Source organism: Centrocercus urophasianus, unplaced genomic scaffold (genome assembly GCF_019232065.1).
Source record: "Centrocercus urophasianus isolate 14NV4802_14NV808 unplaced genomic scaffold, USGS_Curo_1.0 seq_17, whole genome shotgun sequence".
NCBI lineage: Eukaryota > Metazoa > Chordata > Aves > Galliformes > Phasianidae > Centrocercus > Centrocercus urophasianus.
This window is the reverse complement of record NW_024884722.1, coordinates 19,022,596-19,047,335: the sequence shown is the minus strand read 5'-3', so window position 1 is coordinate 19,047,335 and position 24,740 is coordinate 19,022,596. Positions and strand designations below refer to the sequence as shown.

General features: G+C 45.2%; 3 protein-coding genes across 30 annotated transcripts in view; all 3 read left to right on the top strand.

Moving 5' to 3' along the window:
- SORBS1 (sorbin and SH3 domain containing 1) overlaps nt 1–17,958 on the top strand; it is a 162,418-nt gene extending 144,460 nt beyond the window's left edge. For 18 of the 28 annotated variants that reach the window (XM_042817966.1, XM_042817967.1, XM_042817961.1 and 15 more), the window contains 9 exons: nt 136–303; nt 1,721–1,767; nt 2,859–2,973; nt 3,081–3,206; nt 4,238–4,432; nt 12,858–12,917; nt 13,664–13,722; nt 14,922–15,034; nt 15,854–17,958. In XM_042817966.1, coding sequence (XP_042673900.1) covers nt 136–303; nt 1,721–1,767; nt 2,859–2,973; nt 3,081–3,206; nt 4,238–4,432; nt 12,858–12,917; nt 13,664–13,722; nt 14,922–15,034; nt 15,854–15,921 — 951 coding nt within the window. In that variant the 3' untranslated portion in view covers nt 15,922–17,958. The remainder of the gene's footprint in view (nt 1–135; nt 304–1,720; nt 1,768–2,858; nt 2,974–3,080; nt 3,207–4,237; nt 4,433–12,857; nt 12,918–13,663; nt 13,723–14,921; nt 15,035–15,853) is intronic. The other 10 variants (XM_042817962.1, XM_042817982.1, XM_042817981.1 and 7 more) reach the window with 3 other exon arrangements.
- On the top strand, nt 4,441–12,851 carry LOC122159919 (sorbin and SH3 domain-containing protein 1-like). The gene has a single exon (XM_042817989.1). It carries the CDS (start codon nt 5,935–5,937, stop codon nt 7,036–7,038), a length of 1,104 nt encoding a protein of 367 aa, XP_042673923.1. The 5' UTR covers nt 4,441–5,934; the 3' UTR covers nt 7,039–12,851.
- Nucleotides 17,959–20,193: 2,235 nt separating the features above from the next.
- Nucleotides 20,194–24,740, top strand: part of PDLIM1 (PDZ and LIM domain 1) — a 36,223-nt gene continuing 31,676 nt past the window's right edge. Inside the window, exon 1 of the mRNA XM_042818743.1 lies at nt 20,194–20,330. Within this exon, the coding sequence (XP_042674677.1) occupies nt 20,235–20,330 (96 nt within the window). The 5' untranslated portion in view covers nt 20,194–20,234. The remainder of the gene's footprint in view (nt 20,331–24,740) is intronic.

Sequence of the window (24,740 nt, the reverse complement as noted above, 5' to 3'; positions counted from 1 at the left end):
GTGTTGTGTTCATTGAATCAGTATTCTATGTTAAACTGTAAAGTCCCAGCTATTTTATTAAAGTCACATTTGTGGCAGCTTTCAAATGGCCTTAACTAGATGATTTACTGCCCATTTTATGCAATTTTATGGCAGAAACTTTTAGAGGACCAGAGACGGCTTAAACGTGAGCAAGAAGAAGCTGATATTGCAGCTAGAAGGCACACAGGGGTCATTCCAACGCACCATCAGTTTATCACTAATGAGCGATTTGGGGACCTCCTAAATGTAGACGATACAGCAAAGAGGAAATCTGGGTCAGAGGTCTGTTTTAGTTACCTCAGTCTGCTGCTTGACCCAAAGCAATATTTGCCTCTCACGACGTTGTGCTTCAGGCCGACATTAGCTCTTCAGAGAATGTTGTTTGTTTTTTTTTACCCCTTCCCTTTTCCCATTCTGGCTTCATTTAGAACTGCTTTGACTCTCGTGCCTAGTAAATTAATAGGTATCTCTATACCAAGCTGCATATGTTAAAGCATGCCTGCTGAGAATTGCTGGTGCACACATGTGATGCATGCCTTTAAATATCAGCTACTTTTAGTGAATCAAAGGCATTCTACATCCTTTGCATCATATTGCTACATTGCCTTCTGTCTGTGCCTTATGCTTAGAAACTTCATGCCTTATTGACCTTGGCCATGTGACTGTCTCATAGTTTTTGTTAGAAATAGATTGCCTCATCAAAAGTTGCTTCATGTCCTTGGGAAACAACTGGAAAAAAGGCTCAGCATGTTTCACTGAGTGCGACCTGGTCGGTCTTTTGAAAGAGACAAAGGAGGAGATGGATGGTTTTTCTGTGAGGCTGAGCCACTTCTCCCTGGGGCTGGGTGCTGGGCCAGGTGTGCTGGCCAGGTGCTACCTCCTGCCTTAGGGGATGCTCCTGTGGCTCTTACAGCTGCTTTGTTTCCCCAGAGGTGCAGTGTGGCGGTGGGCGAGGAGATCACCATTTGGATAGGTTATATATTTCTGCCCTTTGCTTATGTCATTTCAAACACTCCATAAATGCAACTAGTACTTATTTTACGCTTCATTACCAGAATGACTTGAAAATTGTCCAAATGTTCTGTGGCAATTAGAAAATGAGCCAGATAAATGAAATTTTAAAGCCTAGGCCTGCTCTCAGCATGTCCTCTTTGGCTTTATAGCTACTGAAGACATTTTTAATGAACACATTTTATTTATTTATACTTCCTTCTCACCTTTGTCTCTTTCCTACCAATTCTACTTGGACCACATTGCAGGATTCAGCAGGGCCAGATAATAGTCAGTAAGGAGCCACATCAAATAAAATCCTACTTTTTTCTTTTGCCAGCTGGTGAATTTTGCACACCGATCCTCTCCATGAGGGGAATTTAGTCCCAGAGCCTCTGTAACTGTAGTTACTGAAGCAGCTTTTATTCACCAGCATTGGTCACATTTTAAGATTTGCTGCTGTTAAGTCCTATTTAAGTGCTGTTATACCACAAGTTGGCACTTTTTGCCCTGGTAAGAGGCCCAGTGACCCATCCAACATATTTACAGTGTAGCACCAGTTGCACATAAGCTTGTAGCAGAACACCTGTGTTCATTTCCATCCCTAGACTAATGCTAGCTGTAGAAGAGTTTGGCGTGTTGTTCCTCAGAAGAGGATGGAAAACCTGATTATTATCTTTGTGTTGATTTTTTTTTTCCTGATCTCTAGATGAGACCTGCTAGAGCCAAGTTTGACTTCAAAGCACAGACTCTGAAGTGAGTATAACTTGTTCCTATTGCTTTTACTGTTCTTCTTCTGTCTTTTCCTCAAGGATGCTGCATTTATGAAGTTTCATAGAATTAGAATTCACATTTCAGTACTCAGCCCAAGCAAGGTGTCTGCAGCAGGGCAGGAAAAATAATATGAATCTTGCACAAGCCTTGAGAGGGTCTCATTTTAACATTGCTAGGAAAGGAAGAAAGAACAGAATTCAGTGAATGAGTGACTGATTTTCTGCTCAGATGCTGCCCTCGGATGGTTTTGTTGTATGTCTATAGGTGATGATTTATAATGATTTACAAAGCATTGGACCCCAGGACCTGCAGAAAAACTGAAGCAAATGCAAGGGCTAACTATTATGTCCCTTGAGGAGAACATGTGAGGTATCAGACAAAAGTAAAGCAGAGCTTGTGAAAATTGCGATAGGAAAGTCTGGGTTGCTTGTTTTTCCATCGGGAACCACACAGTAGGCTTATGAGCCAAGTACAAGCTGACTACAATATGAGTACCTTCTTCACAATTCTAGCACTGAAGACTCTGGATTCAAATCCTAACTGTTATCCCACATGAGGTCAGTGGTTGCACAGCCACTGGCTGACCCAAGTGTAATATTCACAGAATCAACTTCTGTGTGTTTGAGGGTTCATCTAATCACTAAACAACCTTCCATTAAAGTCATGTGTCATTTTGGAAGGCTCTTGTGTCATGACCAGTTTTGAAGCAGGAACTGAGCACAGCTTCCAGTCCTCCCACCATATCCAACATGGAGAGCAGCCAGTGGCACCTTTTGCTTGAGTTTGACCCCACTGCTGCTGGAAGGATGTGTAGTCAGTAGGGCCCTCATAAGTCTGGTTGTTTCTTTTTTTTTTTTTTTTTTTTTTTTAACAGAATACACAAAGAGCAAGAGAGTTCTTTGCACATGATGGTGTGAACAGGGTAATTCTCAACATATAGCCTTCACTTTGATTGGAGCATGATGTGTATGTATAGGGATGTTGCAGATCTTGTTATTTAGGAGTTGCTGAACAGAAAAAGAACCCATCTGATCTCCAGTGGAATTCTGATGGAGTACTTGTGTTGTTAACAGGGAACTTCCTCTGCAAAAAGGAGATATTGTTTACATTTACAAGCAGATTGACCAGAATTGGTATGAAGGTGAACACCATGGCAGAGTTGGCATCTTCCCACGATCCTATATAGAGGTAGCTGCTTACCCTGGAGGTGTTCTCTTTGCCCATTCCCTTTTTGCTAGTGATGATTTCATGAGCTTTTTTCATGCAACTCTCTTGATTTTGTTTGTTCATTCTAGCTTCTCCCACCAGCTGAGAAAGCTCAGCCCAAAAAGCCATTACCATTGCAAGTATTGGAGTATGGAGATGCTATTGCTAAGTTCAACTTCAATGGTGATACTCAAGTAGAAATGTCTTTCAGAAAGGTAAGACCTAAGTTGCACTGATGAATTGAGTCCAGACAAAAGTTTTGTAATGCCAGTAACTTTCTGTTTCCAAATGGATGGAATACTGTCCAAATGACAGTAAGATCAACCTTTTTGTCAAGGATTCATCCTCATCACCCATGTTTTTACCCCACTGTTGTGTATTGTGATGAGAGTGTTGCAGATCAGCTGAATCAAGAAGTGCCAATTGCTTTCTTAGGTTTAGCTGAGAAGATACTTGGAGTGCAAATGCCGTAAGCTGGGCTGTGCAAAGAAAATTAAATATTTGATGACATGTCTGTAGTATGATCCTCTCCAGTGGAGGTGCACATAGTCTTGTGAGAATGGTGATTCAATAAGAGGAAAGCCAGATTCCACTTCTCTCACACTACAAACCAAGTCATTAAACGAGGCAAGGCAGGCAATATTCTGTCATGCTGAAGTGACTTCCTAGATCTGATTGCAGTCAGAGAATAGGAATTAGTTCTGTAATGACTGTTCAGTGCAGTCAAACACATATAAACAGCAGAATTTCTCTTTTTCAACCAGCATCCTGTTTTCATGATGCTCAAATTAGATCTTGTCAGCTGTCTTTTAATTATGTGTGAAGGCGGGGCTTATAGTTTGTATTAAGGATCTGAAAGTCACTTCATTTGTCAGCAAAACAAGAGAGAGGGCATAGAGAGATCTGGTTTAAACTGCAGACCTGTGCATATTCCACGTACCTCTCATACCCCTAAAGGATCTCACAGTCAGACTACAACCTCTGTTTTCCATTTTTAAACTAACTTTAGTATGCACGGTCTTGAAAATGTGAGATGAACATAACCTGTAGGCAGTCCAAAAAGTGCACCAAAGGGTCTATACTTCTTTCTTCTCTGAACTGAAGAGTATCATTCCCACCCAGAGGTTAGGGTAAGGACTACATAACTGGGAAATAAGGAAGGCTGAGAGCCACAGATTGTTTTAAGTCGATTGCAGCAAGATTAAAAATGTAATCTGTTTTGACTTCATTGCCGCTCTTTCAACAGGGTGAAAGGATCACGTTGATTCGACGAGTGGATGAGAACTGGTATGAAGGAAGAATCTCTGGCACGAGTCGCCAAGGCATCTTCCCTGTAACTTATGTGGAAGTGCTCAAACGGCCAGTGGTCAAGAATGCCATTGAATATCCAGACCCACCTGTGTCACTCTCCCCTAACCGCAGCGTGACAGCTTCACCACAGGTATTTGGACTAGACGCAGCCAGTAAACGCACCTTGCAGAACAGGGGCATGTTGCCATTACTATGCTAGAAATAGTAGCTGGAAAAAGCTCTAGCTAACACTAGTATTTTCTGCAGTAAAGCCTAAGTGCTCCCTGCAAGAAAAGGTGATGTTTCATTTACCAGAAAGGTTAATTAATGGGTCAGTTAGGGATTTAGAGATTGAGCTTTTCCTCACTTATCCGTAGTTTTAATTCAGGCCAGGGTGAAATGGCTATGATTTCACTGCCAGAAATGGAATGAGTATATAGGTGATCCAGCTTCTCCTCTGGGGTGTTTACAGACCTCCAGGGCATCATGGACTGTTATGGTCCAGTCACTATGGTTCATTGCAAACAGCTTGAATCAAGCTGAACCCTTACTCCAAAATGTTCCAGGTCAGGACCAAGGTTTTAGGAGACAGAGTCACAAGAGTGTTCTGTATTATTTGTGACTGGTACTAAGTGAACTCAAGTTTAGAGAGCAAGCTAACCTGGGATTTTTCACGAATACTGGGTTAACTGCAAACTCTACTACAGTTCAAACCAGAAATGAAAATGGCAACAGATAAATGCATGGGGAATCTAAGAGTCCCAGAACGTTTGCTGTGGAATATGTATTGGGGAGGCAGTGTCTCTAAATCTGTATGTTTTGCTCTCATTCTGCAAATACTCATGCTCAAATGTCAGCATATGTGTCTGGAGTGGGGCCATGAGGTTCTGATGTGTCACAGGACCATGGAAGGCCATTCTGAGGTCAAGACTGCAAGAAATTAAAGTGGAGAATTGAGATCAGGAGGAGAGGATATACAGTACAGGATGCCATGGCTTTTGCATGGTGTCTATCTGGATCTTCCCTTAAGGAGTGCTTTTGTTATTAGCCACTGTGTAAAGAGGAGAGGCTTGCTGCTTGTTTGGGGTTTGCTGTTGAAGTGGTCTACAGCCATGTTTTTCTGTTTGAGCTTGGCTGTCACTGTGTAGCTGTGGCCTGTCTGCCACTAGCTCTCTGCAAGCTTCTCTCTTTGATGGAAGGGATTATATCCAACCTCTTTTGGTTTCCTTAACTATCCTTTTGATTCCCTTGGAGTAGAGCAGTTCTCTTCCTTACTTTTTTTGTCTGACATGGCAGAGGACTGAGGAACAGTGATCAGTTCTGTACACGTAGCTGGTCTCACTGATGGCAACAGCCAAGGGCAGACTTTGGACCTGTGTTCTGCCTTTATAAACACAGGACTTTAATCAGCCAAAGACCAAATAGCCATAGCTGTTTTTTTTGTTTGGTTGTTTGGTTTTTTTTGTTTGGTTGTTTTGTTTGTTTGCTTTTAATTTGTTTCTCCTCCACAGCTTCAGCCATGCAAATTTCTTGAGGGGTAGGTGTTATTCAATGTAAAGTTGGATAAACTCAAAATTCATTGCAGCTATGAATTCTGACTGATTCCATGATGTGAGCTGCCAAAATCCCCTGTGTTACTGCCAGGCCAGTCAGATGCTGTATGCTGCCATCATGGATGGTGATTTTAGCTACTCCTTAAGGTACTTAGGATTAACAGTAAGAAGTATAAGGTTTTCCACAAGACATCTGGAATCCTGGCAAAGGCTGGAGAAAGGTATTACCAATACAGATATGGACAGGACTCCATGGTTGGAGCAGCTGTGGACAGCAGATTCTCCAGCTGTCTCCAGGATACACTTGTCCATGGAGAACTTAGGCATGTGCTTGGTTGTAGATCTGCTCCTCTCCATGCTTGCTCACTTTCTTTTGCTTTTGTTCAATAGTTTTTTTAATTTTCCTTTCTTATTTTTGTTCATTTCTTTCTTTTTCTCTTCTGCTTTTGTCTCCTTCAAGTCTCCCAGCTCTGAGCTGCTCCATACACCAACTCCTCCGCCTTTGCCTTTCTCACGCCGTGCCTTGTCTCCAGAGGTGCAGGCAGTCACATCCGAGTGGATTGCTCTGACTGTGGGAGTGTCTCCTAGCACCACTCCTGCCTTAACTGCTCCATTGCCTTCTCTGCCTGAAGCCTCCCTCTCCCACACTGACTCTCTCTCACCTCCTACTGTAGCCAGCCCTTCCCCCTCGTTCAGCCTCCCCCATTCTCATCTCTCTGGCTCCTCAACTCCAAGGTCCATTAAATCCCCCTTGCCCTTTTACTCATCTGGGCCTCAGCCCTCCGCTCGCAGTTACTACCAGGCTGCTCCGCAAAGCAAAGAGAAGGTTGGTGGCTCCTCTTCTCCCTGCCCTCGCTGGGCAGGCGGGAGCCCTGAGAGCATCCTCACAGAGCAGCACGGCACCCCTGGCAGCCAGGCCTGGCTCCAGAAGACTAGAGAGGGCAGCAGCAACCCTGAGCAGGGTTCCCATGCTGCTCCCAACATCTCTGTGGAGCGCTGTCTGAAACCATCCCAGCTAGACATGCGTGCAAGCCCAGAAAGGAGACCTGTGAGTTCCTCTGAGGACAACCAGTTGTGTCAGGAGCTAATGGCTATTGTGCAGGGAGGTAAAGCAGAGAAAAGAGGCACGAGGAGAGGTGATCTGGGAAAGTTTCAAGGCGGGGAAAAGAAGGTACTTCTCCTGCATGTGTGTGCACTACTCTGAATGCCTGACTTTACCGGTGTGTTGAGGTTTGTGCTACTCTGCCATTCAGGCAGAGCCAGTGGCTGCCACTTGTCCTTTTAATGATCCTAAGACCTTCTTCCAAGGTTCACCAGTGGCGTTCCCTGGGCAGTAGATAAGAAACCTTCAGAAGAGTGCTCAGGAGTAGTGTAGCACAGAACTGACTCAATTGGCCATATCTAACAAGGTGACCATGCCAGACAACAGCTATTACTAGATAAAAGAGTCAGATAAAAGGGTCATACAGGCCTCTTGCTCATGTACTTCACCATCTAGAATACAAGAAATTATTTGCTATTTAAAGATTTTCCAGTGTGCAATGGACCATCTTTGGTGGTGGGATTTATTCCTTTCCCTTAAAGCCAAGCACTGAAATATCTTATAATAGTCAGCCTGGCTTCTGGAACCACAAAAGCTATGCCTTGTTGAGGAAATACAGAATGGATGATCCTGGAGACTGTGGATTAGTGATTCCCAGTCTGGGATGTGCATGGCTAAGTCAGGGAGGCTTGCTTGCTATCTGTGCTTTGAGTGGAATTTATTAAATTTGCATTTTGAAAATTGCATGAAAAGGTTCCATGTGTAATACTCCCAAGAGTATTTAGGTATATGTAGGCATATGTTACAGGAAGGAAGATAAGGGAACCTTCTAGTAGCTTCTGCAACATTTTCTGTCCTCAGTCTTGGTTTATGGAGATCTGCCTTACTTTGAAGCTCTCGCTTGTCTTAGTGTCCATTATGGGCTACAGCCATCCAAACTACATTACAACACTTCCGTGCTAACTTGTACAGGAGTGGGAATTTGGGGAGCTCAAAATCATAGTGTTACAAACAGCTTCTTGATGGAATGTGATTGCCTCCATGACGTATCCCATCTAGCCAGTGTTAAATAGTGAGGGACTGTAATTTCTACGATGACACATTTCACACTGGGAAATCTTGTTTGATTTCAAACAACTTGTTTGATTTCTGCTCGAATCATAACCAGAAGCATATTGAAAGCTGTATTAAGACTATGCTGTTTACCGACTGCAAAAATTTTTAGCAGTGCTTTCTACGGGCATAACCTGCATGTTTTAAGCAGAATGAAGTGGTAAGGTCTAACAAACCAACTAGGAAATTGCATCTGCCCTTGCATGGAGTTATGTTTGCTGTGTGTGCATCAAATCTTACAGCATAGCAGGTGTTCTTATCACTACCAATGACTGTGATAAGAGTGTGTATGTCAAGCTGATGAACTTTTCTTTTCTTCAAAAGACTGCAGACTCAAAAGCTTTCTCTTCACCTGCTCCTCTCTCTTCCTCTGCCCTCTCTTCCTCTACTGTCACAACACAGCCACCTCCCAGACTTACACGTAGAGTCAATAAGCCACAGGTAATCATCTTTGCTGATTACTCTTCCATTGCTTTCAGTTGTTTCCATGCCATGCCATTGTTTTATCATATGCTTGTCTATCCATTCAACGATTCTACACACGATATTTCTCCTGTCATTTAATTAAGCATTTTTATTTAAAAAAAAAAGAAAAAGGCAAGCAATTTAAACAGTTTCCAGGTTGTGCAGTTTAAACAGTTTCCAGGCTGTGCAGAAGGGCAGGTATGGACAAAATCTTCTGGTGCAAATCCACCTAACTGCAGGTCAGTGAGCTTCTGCCAGTTTGTACCAGCTGGAGATCTGATTTTCTGTTCCTCTGAAGGATTAGCTCAGAACTTTTAGTACTTCAGCTGCTGATTATTTCTGACGTTGTGTTTCTACAGCTTAATTTCATTCTAAGGCAATATCAGTGCCTTCCTTGTTAGCAGGAACAATATCACCTGTGGTACTTTCATTCAGGCATTGTTTAATTTCCTGAGATTGGGATTCAGGGCCAGAGTGTCTCAGAACTGCGATAGGACAACTCAGGTTGATGTCCACAATGTTGGGGACCTGTCTCAGCCTTCCCAGGTGGCTCAGTTTGGATATTTGGAAAAAGTTCTCAGAAAGAGTGGCACATTGGAACAGGCTGCCCAGGGAGGTGCTGGAATCAGTGTTCAAGCAAAGAGTGGATGCAGCACTGAGGCACATGGTTAGTGGGCATGGTGGGGATGGGTTGTCGTTTGGACAAGGTGATTCTAGCGGTCTTTTCCAACTGTAATGACTCTGTGATTCTGTGACACCTGCAGTCATCTTTAGAGAGGGACAGAGTTGTGTCTGTGCAGCATTGCCGGCTCAGGAGGGAGCAGCGCTCGCTGCTGGAGGCTGTCAGTCCTTCCCTGCAGCCCCACACGATGGCAGTGTGTGAAGCAGAAAGTTCACAGTTAGCAAAAGCCAGGCAGAGTTCTAGTGATGGTTTTGGGGGTAGCAGTCTTGGCTTCATCAGTGAACCGTATTCATGCTGAGTGAGTGTGGGAAGTAGATGCCAGTGTTCTTACTTTTGTGAGACTGAGATCTGGCTTTAACTCTGAAATTTTTGTTCCTTTTACTCTCCTCATGTCCCATGCTGTCTCTCATGCGCTTCTATTTCGGGTGCTGCACCTGGTCGCAATGGGACACTGTAGCACTTCTTTGGAGTTAAAGTCAAGGCACATTTTATACGTTGTGTGCGTTGACAATCAGCCCATTGTCAGTGTCAAGTTAACGCTGTGTTTGACAGCTGCCGGCCTTGACCTCCTTTCCAGCTCTGGGCCTGCAGTTATTGGGGAGCAGTAGTGGTGTTGTATATACATATATACACATATAATGACTTCCCATTACCTGCATGACCCATTGCTTCAGCATTGAAGCCAATTGCTTCAGCAGACCCGGGGGCGTTTTCAAAATCTATCTTCTTGCCATTTAATTTAATTAAATGAGAAGAGCATTTAGTAGACGTGCAAGCGAGCCGTTGCATTTGGCTTCGTTTTCAATGCTGTCTGTCCCTGAGGTTTGAGGTATTGTACTGTTTTAAATGTCATATTTTGCTCGTAAAAGATAATCTCTCAGGTAATGAAATTCAAACCCAGGTTTCTTGTCGTTTTAAGACCGCTTAGATGCAGAGCTGGGTTAAAGGCTGTGTTCTTGCCTGTTCCACTAAGCAGTAATGTAAAGAGCACAGGCTCTTCTAAATATTATAAAATTATTCCCTTTTCTTAGTTTCACAGTTCAAACTGATCAGAAAAAAAGATAAAAGAGCAAGCCCATAGCATGTGAAAAATATGGCAAGTGTAATTAACAGATGTTTTTTCAGTATTCCAGTGAAACTTGATATTAAATGTCAAATGAATTTTCAGTGGTGCTAGCACATGTGTGAGCCTTTAGCTCCCAATCCAGTGGCCAAGGAGTCTCTCCATTGTTTCTGCCAGCCTTTACAGCTGGCTGCAGTGCACAGCAAGCTTTTCAGTGCCCTTTGTGAGAGCTCTTGGGCCAGCTTTTCCCTCACTCCCAGAGCTGGGATCTGATATATGCAGCAGTTTTCCTTCACTCTGGAGGACTGGCAGTCTTCTCTGCTCATGGCTCTCCATCCATGTGCAGGAGCAGCCCTACTGCATGCCCATCTCTGAAGGGATGCCTGTGTCTCTGCCTCTTTCTGTGTGTCATGTCAGTCTGTTCTGCTTAGCTTTCTCTTTGCTCATGTAGTCCTTTTGACTCACACCAGAAACATATTGGAAGAAGACATACAAACAAGTGCTGCTGTGGTTGGACACGCTGATGACTCTGCTAGGAACAGGGGAACTGCTGCTGAGTCGTCCCAGGATCTTTCTTCCTAAGAGTACAAAACCTATCTCAGGACCTTTCTAGGCTCTTTACATAGAACATCTTTCTGGTATTTCTACAAACCTGTGATGCTCTTTAGATCCATCCTCAAACTCTGTACAAGGTGGAAACAGTGGCCAGCTGTGCTTTGGAACTGGCTATACCACGTTTGTGTAGGACGGAGGCAGAAACACTTAAGTATTAGCAAAGTGTGACCCAGAGGGTGGGAGCTGAGGGCCCTGATGGATTGTGGAGCATTCCGAGGTAGTGCTAATTTCTTTAGCTCTCAAATAAGTAATTTAATTCAGAATTGTTAATGCTTTTTAGAGAAAAGCTCGTCTGAGAGGTCGCAAATAATCAGTGAGAAATGGACCGCATGGTCTTAAGCTCATGGAGCAATTGCAGCAGTCAATTTATTAGTGAGGAACAAAGAAGCACTTTCTTGAATTAAAAAGAAGTCGTTCTTACAGCTACCTTTCACCTCATGATGGAAATTGTTTTTTCCAGATACTTCACTGCCTGGGTTAACTCTGATTTTATCAGATTTGATGCACTATATCCTGTTGCTCTGTAAAATACTAATTTTAAACTTCTAATTATGCTATTAGCCCTTCAGAACTGATGATTGGCAGACAGGAATGACTTCTGTATATTCTGCTGTGATTTCAGGCTTCACAGTAAATGCTTTGAAGGCAAATTCCTCCCCATTTAGCCTATCCAAATTACATTTTATTTTCTCTCTTATTTTATTTTTCACACTATGCACATGGTTGTAGAGCGTTGTGTTTTAAGGCACCGAACCCAGATTCCAGCCCAAGACAGCAAGACTTACGAAGGAGAAGGAGTTGTGGCATTGGATTCGCGTAGAGTGAATCACAGTCTTTGAGAAGAGAGTCAATTATCTTTAGTACAGTGATGAACACAGTCCTAGAGATCCAAGAGGTGGTTCATAGGAGCTTTGAGAATGGGAAATACCACTCATCACCCTATGCTTCTCCAGACTCCTTGTGCATGCTTGGGCTGAAGGTGTCAGTCGTCTTTCTCCTCAGCTTCTGTGCTGCCTCAGGATGCTGTGAGCTCACAAGCCTTTTCCTAAGCCAGTGGTGCAGCCACGTCTTTGAGCAGAATGAATGGCACTGATGAAATAAATGAAGAGTATGGGAAAGCATAAAAATAGAGTCATGTGGAGTTTGGGATGAATATTGTATTGGATTATCAGAGAGGATGGTATTGCTCTGTATCTTACCTGTTCTAATTAGTACTGCTTGAATTACCAGAACTGCACTCATTCAGGCATCTCATTTGCTAGAGCGTGCACACAGCATTCTTCTTGTGTTTGAAAATGCAGAAACGTGCTTAAAAAAACCAAGTTCTGGATATCTGTGACCTGGGATATGGGAGTTCCTGTGAAGAGGATTGACTGGGGAGAAAAGGAGTCCAGAAGCTTCTTGGATGGTGTTTGGAGCTAGGCTTTCAGTCAGCCTCCTCTGACCTGAAACTCTGCTTTGTTTTGGGAATTAATGTTGCAGCTCAGATCCTTGTGGGGTACAAACTAGAGTGATTTTGATGGGGCTACACTGCATCGTGCCTCCTGAGGACCTGAGCTGGTCTTTTTTTAAGAAGCAAGCAAATTACTGTTCTTCCCTGTGTCAGAGTCACCGAGGACTTAGCTAAAAACAGCAGCAGATTCTTCTCAGTGGGTTATGTGCCCTCAAGTATGTATTTCTGTCCTTGTCCGTCCCGCTCCCCCCCGCCTCCCAACCACAGGAATGCAATGTGACGCTATGTATCAGTTCTGGTTGTAGCCCTGTCCATGATCTTCTAGCTCATCCTTTGGCTCTGTGCTCTAAGCTTCTGTTTTGCTGTCCTCTTTGCAATATTCTGTGCGCTGCAGTGTAATTGCATTACTGTAGCCCTAATGTCTTGTTTAAATGAAAGATCTTGTTGTCCAAAAAGAGTGGTATTGGGATGGGGAGGGGAAGAGTTGTTCATTTTCTTTTGTTGTCTGCACACCATTTATTTTTTTAAATTCTGACCAGTATCACATCTGCTAAAATGTCTTCCTTATCATCTGCTTGGTGATCACACAGCCTTCCCTCCATTCATTGAGAGCTGGACCAGATCTCACAGAGTCTGAAAAGAGCTATGTGGTAAGGCTACTGTTTCAATCAGATGTGTAGTCCTAGCCTTTCTTCACCAAGACAGGGACATCTCAATAGATTATAAAATACCAGCACCATTTTTAGCTGTGAAATAGGTACTTATTTACCTATTAATACATTGTTTTGTTTGCAATAGAAGGGAATATAGTACTTAGAAAAACTGCCATAATCAATGAGAAGTTGGGCTAATTGTGCTGCCAGTCCCTGGGTATAAGCTAAATGAAGCCAAATGCATGAATGGAGCAGCCCACCTTGCATTCTTGAACTGACTTCATTGCATTTGTAATAGTACCACTGCAGATCTAATTGCAACCTCTTATGCTGCTGCTTTTTAAAATATATGTCTATGTATTTGTTACAAATCTTCAAACTAAATGCCAAATTCTTCTATATCTCACCTGTTTTTCCATGCTTACACCTGGATCCCTTCTGCACTCCACTACCTGGATGTTTACCTGGATCTACAACTGTTTTTTTTTTTTACTGGACTTATGTACTGCATCTGGAATGTCCCATCTCTTCCTGTCTATATTTTCCCTTCCCTCCCCCCTTGTTGACTGTTCTTTGGGTGTTTTTGGATGTCAATGCTGCCTACCACGCAGGAAGCTGTTTGCAATGAGATCATAAACATTGCAGAAAAGTCTGTGCATTACTGCAGTACTATTTCTCAGCCTCTTGACTCTCGCAACAAGGTGACCTCTAATGACCATAAACCATCTCTCATCATTTCTCAGCAACCTCAAGCACAGCAGCAAGGAGCCAGCCCTGACAGAAGTCAAACACCACGAGACATGTAAGTCCTTTTGGCTCCCCTCTCTTCCAGGGGCCTTGACTTATACTTAACGGTGAGGATGGGGATGTGTGAAAGCTTCAGCATCTCAGGTGTTAAATTCAGATTATGGAAGAGCAACTGCTTAGTGCTTTTCTTTGCAGAACAAAAATAGCCTCATAATAGTGAGAAGTCTATCTAAGTGGGACCTTTGTGTCTGTATAGCATGTGGAGCACTGGCCTTATGCTCCAAGACTGGGTCTCCTTTGGGCATTTCAGTTATGCTGTTTACGGAGACTGTTTCAGTGTCTTTGTATCTGAAGCTGGAGGTGAATTAACATGCACTAATCTGGCTCATATGCCATGGGTCAGCATGTTCACCCCTGTTCTTAGCTTCTCATGGCATAGTGAGAAGTCCCAAGGTTGGTCACTTTGTGCCAGGTCCAGGAAAGAATTAGTGGCTGAATGATATGAGAGAGCCAGGCTAAGATCTTCAAAGCTCTGTGTTGAGTTTAAACCTGGAGCTGCCATTAACCTTGCTAGGGCATTTCACTGTTGGTTTTGAGAATAGGAGCCTGCACTGTACTGGGTTTCAGTGACAGTTGGCTCCTAAAAGGAGCCTTTGCTTTTCCCTATCTTTATGCAGAATGGAAACTCTTGCATCCGCTCTATTTTCACTCCCCACAGCCAGGGGATCTGGACTTGCCCAGAGATTTCTTCCACTTCATAAGATTCCTTTCAGATAATTACATAGTGCCTCTGGAGCAATAATTACCTCAGAGCAGGATTCAGTCTTAAACTTTGTGCCTCCTTAACCAGGATTTATCCAACCTTAGTGCAGTAAACAAGGCAGTATATTTTTCTCAAGACCCTCACTCTGCCATTTAGCAGTTCATGGCCCTGCCTGTGTGCCTGACAAGGGAACTAAAGTCTCATTTAGATAAGTAATGAGTGTATTCAGGTTTTGGCTTGTATTTGTAGGGTGTCTGGTCTCTAGGTGTAGCATGTTAGGAAGGCTGCAGTCATTATAGTCTATGGTCTACAAGGGAAACAAAAGTGCTCTGCGCATCCTATGCAGTGCAGGTGTGACACTGATTCCTGCTATAGCTTTGTGGTAACAGCCAATCTAATGTGAGTGGCTTTCACCTTTTAAATGGAGAATACAGGTCCAGATTGTATTGAACAAAATCCAGTGACTAACGTGTGGTATTTTTCTATTCTAGAGTTAGCTACCAAGCTCTATACAGCTACACTCCTCAGAACGATGATGAGCTGGAACTGAGGGATGGTGATATTGTTGATGTTATGGAGAAATGTGATGATGGCTGGTTTGTGGGTAAGTGTGATGTTTGCCAGGCAGCAGGAGCCTTTGAGATGCAGATGAGTATTTTTGCAGAGCATCTAGAAGCTGCTTTCATTTGCAGGATTGAAACAGAATGGAAAAAAATCAACTTAACTTTTTTGATGATTTCTCATCTTCTCTTACTGAGAACATTAAAATTAGGGTGCAGGGAAGTGGAACTTTGTTTTTCTTTCTATATGTCCAGGTTTTCAATTTTTTTTTTCTTTTAATTTCCATATTCCCTTCTTCCTCCTGATCCTCCTTGCTCACACAGTTTGCAGAGCAGCAGAGAGAATCAAGGAAAAGTGGGTTTCTGTGCCTTTTCAAAGGAGTCATGACAAGTTACAGAAGGTGGCAAGTAGGGGGCAGAAGGAGCGCTTGTATTGGAGTTGCAGTCTCTAGAAATCCAGCCTCAACTAAACATGGTAGTCTAAACTAAATGAAGTCTTGCAGCTTCAAGTAACGTAAGTCTGTACAGCGCTCTCCATCTCAACAGTGCAAATCTAGGCTTGTCCTCAGTTCTTAAGGAAGCTGAGATCATTTGAATAGATCAAAGTTTGGCTCCTAGCATACATGACCAGGAGCTATCACCACCACCTTCTTCATTGTTAGAACCAAAGACCAAAGATGGTTATTAGCAGACTAGTTCTGATCTCTTCTATACCAAAAGGCTCTCTGACCAGGACTCTTATATATTTTTATAAAACAATGAATGCAAGCAGCAGGGGCTGCCATCTTGACCTTTTAAACCACTAAGCCTTCCTTGGATGGCTCCATCTCACTCTGGCTTCCTTGTCTTTTATTTTGCTATAGGTACATCCAGGAGAACAAGGCAATTCGGCACCTTCCCGGGCAACTATGTGAAGCTTCTGTACCTGTAAAGTAACAGTAATCCCACAGTGACAGAGATGGAGCTGTTTTTCTGATGGTGTTTTTAAACAATGAAGAGAGAGACAATTTATGAATGTAATAGACAAGAGATGAAAAGTGTTAGGAGGATGTGGTTATGTGGTACAGTATTGAATTGAATGTGTAGCCCTGCTTCTACTAATTCAGGGTATGATTTGTTTGCTGAAGGAGAGACAGTTTCTAGTTTACAGTGCTGCCTTTGTGTATTCCTCTCCCCTCCCCAACAAGAGTTCTGGTGATAACCTTAATTCGTATGGAGTACTTTACTTCTGAGAAGGCTTCAGGGAAGCAAAAGGTATAGGTTTTGTTTGTGTGTTAAGATATGACAGTACTTTCAGAAAGTACGTGACCTTGCAGCTTCTCCGTTCACTGGTGAGGTCAGGGAGGCCAGGCTTCCTGCCTTGCTGAAGGCTTGCTGTGCTCTGCCTTCCACTCCCATAGAACTCCCTTCCTTCATGCCATGCACCTTAAGACCCCGTATGGGCAGAGGACAGCCAGTGTGGTTAAACTGCAGAACTCTGTTGAGAAGGAGTTTGGGACTGGAAGTTTAATCCAGAGGTGTCAGCCAAAGTGTTCTGCAGACACGCAAAAAGCCCAAACCCTTTCCTAACACATTACCCACTTCTGCAAGGTTTTTTTCTTTTGTGCAGGGTGTGTGTGTGTGTGTGTGTGTGAGTGTACTGTGTGCAGCAAAACGAACGGAGTAATGTTTTTTTAAAGAGAAAACAACCTGGCTTTGACATTTATCTGCACAAAGAATAAAACCAATAAACAGAACATCCATGAGAGCAAATCCTGTTTATGAGTCCTACGGCTGTTTGCTTTCTCTGCTCCCCCTTTTTGGCCCAAAAAGAGTTGAAGCATGCTCTTTGGGAAGAAGGCTTTGCTTCTCTAGCATTAAATGTCAGAGGTTCTGATAAGTCTGAGAAACATGCCTTTGAAGGTGCCTTTTTCTGTTGTTCTTGCAGTGTAGATGGTAGATCCAATAAACACCTGCATTTTGACTGGCCCTTAGTCCAACAAAAAAGTCTGCTCAGTTTGGAAAGCCGTGTTTACAGCGGTTGTTACCAGTCATAGAGATTTGTATTTCTTTGAGGAAAAAAACGTGGCTTGCCTGTAAATCCACTACGAATACTCTTTTGATAGACACTTTGTTATTAAGAAGTATAAACAAAACCGGTTCTATCAGACTCTGCTTCCTACAGTTACCATACAAATAGCAAAAGGTTAGATTGCTATTTTGTCATAAGCCGTATTTAATAATATAAAATGCCTATTTTTATGCTGATGCTTTTATACAGATTTATTAAGAGTAACTACAACTAACTGTTAGCACGACTTGCAATATGTTTTGATAAACTAGCCATGCTCCTGGGTTTGAAATCAAGTAGGCTTGTCTTCCGTCTCAGTCTGCGGAGGAGAAGACTCAGTGTCTCAGAAGTTTGACTGTAAATATGTATATTTAACTTTGTACAGACAATGTACTTACCTTGTATAGAAAAATAATTTAAACGCATTGAGCGAAGGGAGAAAAAGAAAGGCAGTTGTCAGAGGTTGGGATTTTATTCCACTTTTATTTAAATGATGGAATTCTGTGTGTGTTCATATAAAGAGTTTTAGCACAAAATATCCACTATGAAAGAGTTTCAGATATGACACTGACCACTGACTGCACCACTGTCTCTTTCAATAGGAGATATCATTAATTCTGCATCTTATTTATGTTTTTTTTCTGCTTTGGTTTTTTCTTCCAGTTATTCATAGCAAGACATAGGCTGTTGCTAAGATTGGATAGCACCAAATTAATCTATCCAGCAAAGTAACACAATAATACTGACTGTATATAACCTACTCATTTAGAGGTTTATTTTCTGTTCTCGCTCTTGCCATTTTAAGTTACACACACACACACACACACACACACATCACAATTTATTTTTGTGTTGATTTTTGTTCCTTATTGCAGTGGATTACTATTTGGCAATTAATAAATGGAAGTATTGAATTACTATTGTGTTTGTTGTACAAATTATTAAATAAAGCCTGTTCCCGCTATTCCTGTAGCAATGCACATTTGTACCAGTGCTGTCTGTGGCTCTCAGTGGCTGTGGCCATTCTGAGCTGTAGACGTCTGCCATCCCATGCTTCCAGATCCTGCTCTCACCTTGGCTTTACCTCACCAGGGCTCTCTTATGAGCCAGGCAGGCTGTGGCTCATTCTTGAAGAAAACAAGGTGTGAAAGCAGAGAAAAAAAACATTTTACATCCGATCCCTCAGTAACATGAGGTCAGGGTGCAGAGCTGGCAGCTCAGGAACACACCTGATCCCAGTGTTTTGCAAAGGTGAAAAGAAAACTGCCTTTTGCAAAGGCAGAAACTTCACAGTGTTCAGATTCTTCTCTGCCCTTGTGCCTATGGAAGTTAGAGGTGCCTTTGCCAGTAGTTTTACCCCCTGGCCCTCTCTTAGGGTGGCAGGCGGCAGCTGTGTCCTCTGCATTCAGTTATTGACCTCTGGTGCCCATTGCTGCTTTTGTGGTAGCTCTGTAGTGTGAAGAGGACATGAAGCCCAGGAGTCAATAAGTGGCACCTTCAGTGGGGTGATTGCTCTCCAGGATGTTAACTCCCTGCTAATGCCTCTCCTCCAGCCTCATCCTACTGCCCTGGTTTTGTGTGCAGCCTAAACCTGATGTGTGCTGTACTTGGTCACACTCAGGGAAGCAGGGCTGGGAGACTCAGGTCCACACAGACGCCACCAAGAGACGTTGTCGCATTGCAGCCCCTCAGGTTGCCAAATAGTTGCACTCTACGCAGGCAGCTCTTGCCACAGCGCTGACTGAAGGCAAAGTCTGTGGTGTGCATACCACAGCTCCCAGCCCTCTGGCAGAACAGCTGGCTGGGAATTCTGGATTGTGTCTCACAGAAACAACTCTTCCCTGCAGAGTAAAGGAAGGCTGTTCCAAGCAGGGCTGGGAACATTTTTCAGTTTTGCAGGCTACCATGCAGAAAAAGCAGAAGAGCAGCTGCCATCACTGTGCTACAGCACCCACTATCCCAACCCTCGCTTTGTTGTGCCTGGAGTGGGTGAGGAACCTGGCTGTAGCATCTTACCCTCCTCAGTGGACTTCCCTGAGGGCATGACTGGGGCTCTGTGTGGGGAAACCACTGCCCCAGGGTGAGAGAAAGGGCACCAAGTCACCAGCTCCCGTTGTGACCTGTGCAAGGGGCTTATTCCTTAGAGCACCCCACCATGCTCTGTGGTATTAAGCAGGCCCCAGTGAGGAGAGAAGGCAGAAATCATTTGCTGAGAGCGATGTGGTACCCTGGTTTGTCTGCAGCAGCTGTCTTCAGCAAGAGCCAGAAGACATAGGGGGAAGTACATGTGTGTTCCTGGGCACAAGGAGACATCTACCTCCACTGAAGACCTCTGTTGTGTCCCTCTCCATACCAGTCTACTTACCCAGTACAAAAGAGGCACAAAATCACTGGAAAGAGCTCAGCAGAGACTACAGAGGTGATTAGGGCCTGGTGCACATCTTGTGAGGAGAGGCTGAGAGGGTGTAAGTGATTAACGTTTATGAAGGGTAGATGTGTGCAGAAAGGGGGCAGATCCTTCTCACCTGTGCCCAGCAGCGAGATAAGCAGCACCTGTGTGATCTACCTCAGCTGCTGCTGGCTGGTAGGAAGAATGCTTTCTTTGCCTTTTGGTTGTGCCCCTAAGGGCATCAGGAAAAAAAAAAAAGAGAAACAAAAAAAAAAAAAAAAAAAGGAAAATTTTGCCTACAGCGACAACAAATCAGAGATAAATGAAAGAGAAAGTGTTCTTCTCCCTAAGGTCCCCTTGGAGCCTCTTCTTAGTTCTACCGTTGGGTTCTGCCTTAACAGCCGCGCTGCCCAAAGTTGTACCTCGGCGGTGCCGCTCCCGCATGGAATGGTCTGTGTTGTGCTCGGGCCGGCAGGCAGCGCTTCTACAGCCCGAGACTGCCCCGCGACGTGCTCAGCCTTGCAAACTGCTGTAGGAAGAATCTCACTTTAAATTGTGGCGGGACGGTTTTTACTTTTTTTTTTTTTGTTCTTTCCCCAAACTTTTACCGCCGGTGAAGCCCAGCCAGCGATGCTGCCTCGCCTCTAGGGCAGAGCAGGGCTCAGTCCTCCTCCTGGAGCCGCGCAGGCAGCCCCGTGGGGCGAGCAGCCAGGGGAGGGGCCGGAGGCGGGCCGTGCCGAGCGGAGAAGAGCCGTAGCGAGCGGAGCCGGTGCTGCCGGGCGTGCCGCGAGGTGTAGCCGTGCACATGGGAACCCACCGCATCGTGCTGACGGGCCCCGGGCCATGGGGCTTCCGCCTGGTGGGCGGCCGGGACTTCGAGCAGCCCCTCACCATCTCACGGGTAGGGCTGCGCGGGGCCGGGGCGGGCGGTGCTGGGCGCCGGGGCTGCCCGGGGGCCGTGCGCTCTGCCGGCAGGCACGGCTCGGCGCGGAGCAAAGCGGCGGGTGTGTCTGTGGGAGCCGAGCTGGGGTCGGCAGGTGGCTGCTGGCACAGGGCGGAGTTGTTTCCGCGGCCAGGTGTGTTCGCCTGGTGCCACGTTCTCCCCGAGGGGTTGGGGCGCCGCAGCCCACGTCGCGGGACCGACCGTGCTGCTGGCGGGACGCGCGTCTGCTTCTACTTGCCATGTATAGATAGAAAATCCTTTGTTTACCGAAGCCATATTAACCTCTGTTAAGTGCCTCTCCCTGTTTCTGTTTTAAGCCCCTTACCCCCTACTTAAGGAAAAATGAGTTAGGAAATGATGGCTAAAGCCTCGCATCAAAGCGATTACATTGGCATAACTTAGTTTGCCTATCTCTACTCGAGTGTTTGCCTGCTAAGCACCAGGACTGGGCTGTGGCCTCGCTCTCTCTGTCCCGGTACCCACCTGCATACAGACGTCACTGTGCCCTGCCCCGCACTGCCGTCAGGCGCCTCCAAGAAGCTGGGGATGAGGAGCTCCTGGTCACCTATCCCTTGGTGAGAGGTGTGCTGCTCAGCATCCATCTGGGCTGCCCGCTGGTCTCCATCCAATGCTGTGTTCATCTCAAGTACGTCTGATATCCCATGGCCCTTCCTCAGCTGGGGCCCATGAGATTTCGTAGAATCACAGAATGTTTTTGGGTTGGAAGGGACCTCAAAGACCACCCACTTCCAAAAGCCTGCCAGGGTGGTGTTGCCAACCATTAGATCAAGCACTAGCTCAGGTTGCCCAGGGCCCATCCAACCTTGAAGACAGTGGGACCAGGCTGCTGTGTTCTGTGAGTCCTTCCTGGAGAAACGAGGTGGCAAAATGTATTATTTTTTTCTAAATGCCCCCCATCCTGGGCTCTTTGCTGCTGGTGGTCCCTGCATGCCACAAGGCTCCAGGGACAGCAGTGCTGTCAGATTCACAGGAGGGGGGCTGTTGTTAATTTTGTCTCTAATCTCTTTCAGTTGCAGTAATAATGCCACATTCTTGTAAAGCTTTTTTTTCTGGACATGAAAGTAGCTTTAGCGTAAGGGAAGTGATATTTACTGCATTGTTTTGGTAATTGTTGCCGTTTCCTTCCAGTGAGACTGTCAGGCAGAAGTATGCCTGTAGCCCTACCTCGCTGCTCCCACCTCTTCTCCTTGGCTGTCTTTGTCAGTGCTTGTGGTTGCATACCAAGGGATGTAGATCAGCGAAGTGGCCGAAATAACTGTCTTGTGAGAAACCAGTTGTGACCCTGGAGGCTGAAATGTAATAGAACAAGCCTCTCTGCTTTTGGCAATTGGCAGTTCCTCTGGTGCTTTTAATTCATCCTCCAGACTTTCAAGCTATCAATCTTTCTACTGGTCCTTCGGTCACAGACCTGGGTTGGGTGCCCTGCACCTCTCTTTGAAGCAAAGTGTCTGTGTTCAGACTGTGTTGCCTGTCAGGAGTTCAGATTTTGCCTTGGGCAGTGTCATGCCCAGGGTGAGCTACTCTGCTTGTCTTGGTTTTTATGGCCCCTATCTCCATTATAGCTCAGTGCCTCCTGCTGTCTTGTCTTCCCCACCACTGGCTGCCATCAGCAGGACTTCTCTCAGTCCTGCTGGTGGGAGAGAGGTGGGACTGTTTGGGGTGTAAAAACAAGCTCGATGACTCATTTCTAGGGCCAAGGAGGATGAGAAGCAGTGGTGTGGTGGGCACAGAGCCAACGGAGCAACCTGCTCTGCCCCTCAGCTCCTGGCCAGCAGTGGCCATGTGGTACTGATGTCTGATTATGTATGATGACAGTAGCAGATGAAACACAATACTATTTCTACAGCTGCTCTTTTCTTGTCTCTTGCTCTAACTCCCCTTCAACTTGAGCCACATGTTCAGAACTGCTTCAGACTCAGATGCATTGCAGCATCTTCTTGTGGGCACGCTCCTGATTCTGGGGTTGTGCTGGACCTGTGAGGGCAAGCGTGAGAATTTCACAAGTATTGTGCATGAGACTTGCTCATAGAGCTCCCATCCTTTCCAAAGAGATGCCTTACAGATGTCTCTTTTCCTTTTAAGCGCTGTATGCTTTTGGTGGATATTTTGTTACTGCCCTTGTTCAGAAAAAACACAGTGTGCTTTTCTGACCCCTAGGACAGTGCTTGCTGTAATGCCCTTACAGGAGTAGGGAAGACCTCTGTCTATATGTGCCTTTCGATAACATGCAGTGAGTCAGTGGTGCAGAGCTTTTCCCAAATCCCATCTGAGCCATGGATGGACACACTGCAGGGTGATGGTAGAGCTGTACAGGGTGGTTCCCAGTTAAATTCCTGTGAGACCAGCAAGGCTGGTGGAGGAAGCAAGGAATGTGCTGTATGGGGAGACGTGCAATAAAGCAACATGGTTAACAGAGCCCATCCCCCTCTGTCCTTCAGGTAATACAAGCTTTTTCCTGTTTATTTGCATTTTATTTTGATAAACACAGTGGATTTCTGTTTCCAGTTGAATATATACATGGCACTGTCCCATAAATCCTGCTCTTGAGCTGAATTTATGTTTTGTACTAGTGTTGTGTAGATCTGAAATGCCTGACCCAAAATAAAGCTGAAGGGGAGTTGTGTTAGGATTTCTGTTAGGCCAGGAAGCCCCCAGCTCCATTATGGAGAGGTGTCTGTCATAACCTCTGATACTGGCCAAAGCCAGGTCACTTCTATGTCTACGTTTTCATATGAAACCCATCATTTTCCCACTTAAAAGTGGTTTGAAGACAGTTTTACTTCTAAAGACAGTGCCAAAACTAGTCTGGGTGATCCCAACGGAGGGCTGAATGTCCTGCAGTGAGGAGCTGCTGGGTTAGTTTGATGCTGGCTAACATTCTTCCTCCAAGAGGACCTGGCCTGGCTGAGGTGTGATGGAGCGGCCCTGGGGGTGCCCACCTACTGAGCCACCTGTGGGGCAAGCTGGGGTGAGACAGGCATGGAGACAGTACATCTCAGATGTCACACTCTGAGGGAGCAGTGCTGGCCCAAAACCTTGGTGAAGAGATGCAGGTAGGCCTAATTCATGATGCCAAGTGTTGGCCTGGGTGGTGCCTGGAGCACCTTGCTACAGCAGATGCGTGACTGACTGAGTAGGATTTTCAGGAATGTTACGGGCTTTTGAAGCAAAACTACGGCAAAAGCTGGGCTGCTGTGGTACGTGTGTGTGATCTGCCCAGTGCACAATTTGGTGTGTTCCCTGAGCTGCCTTTTGCACTGCTGCTGGGAGGCAGAGACAGTAATGGAAATGTTGCCTTTCCCTGTTTTGCTACTCAGGGCCCAACAGTCACCAGCCAGAAGTTGCGAGGACACAGAGCATCTGGCAGGAATGCCTAGAGCCTGATGCTATGTATTGCAGAAAGAGCTGTCTCCCTGTCTGTTCACCAATCTGCCCTGTGTCTGCTGGCCTGCCTGGGTGGAGGTGGCCCAGGTGACTTCAGGCACAGCTGCTGTGGATGCAGCTTTTACCCACCAGCCTGGGCTGGAGCAGCTATATCAAGCTTAGCCCTACAGAACTGCCTGCACACCTCTCAGTGCTGGGAGCTGCTTCTTTAATTCATATATAGCACAGAAACGGAGATCTGTTGGTTCCTGAACTGTTTTCCTGCCCTGTGGGACCAAGGCAGGGATGTCCCTCGGGCCATGTGGGTACCCTGGGCAAAGTTTGTAAAATGCTTTGGGTTTGAAGGGTGCTACGTCAAAAGCACTGTAGCAAATGGATTTATTTTTCTCTTAGTATAAACAGGGAAGTTTTTTTTCTTGCAATATAAACAGGGAAATGAAGAGGGGCCTTAACTGCATAAACAATTGATGCTGTTCTGGACTGTGACACAGTATCTGAGATGGTTGCTGATTTCACCACATGTTGTTTTATTTAGAGGATGAAATAAACCATCAGGGGACGCTCAGCTGATGAGCAATTTATGTAATGTTTTTGAGGCCTTGTAAGAGAACGTTCTACTTCTGTGCATCTGTATTTTGATGTGAGGCAGGTTACAAAGTGAACTATGAGAATGCACAGCCTCCAGCATTATTCCTATGCACTGTCGGGAGTCTGACCAGCATCTTGCATTGCCTTGCTGAGGTCAGCCCTCTCCACACAGTGTCTGAGTTTTCCTGCTTTTCATCCTCTGGGTGAGCTCCAGGCTGGGCAGCATCCGACTGCAGCAGTACATGCAGCAGTTGCAGCCTGGAGGGGGATTCTCCCAGATCCGCTTGTAAAGAACTTGCCTCCACTCCCCAGTGAGCAGCGGTGGGGAACGTGCCTGTTTGCATTTTCTCATAGCCTCTGATGTCTGCTGACCCA

What these genes read in the sequence shown, in the direction of transcription:
- LOC122159919 (XM_042817989.1), top strand. Translation starts at nt 5,935, where the DNA reads ATGCTGTATGCTGCCATCATGGATGGTGATTTTAGCTACTCCTTAAGG.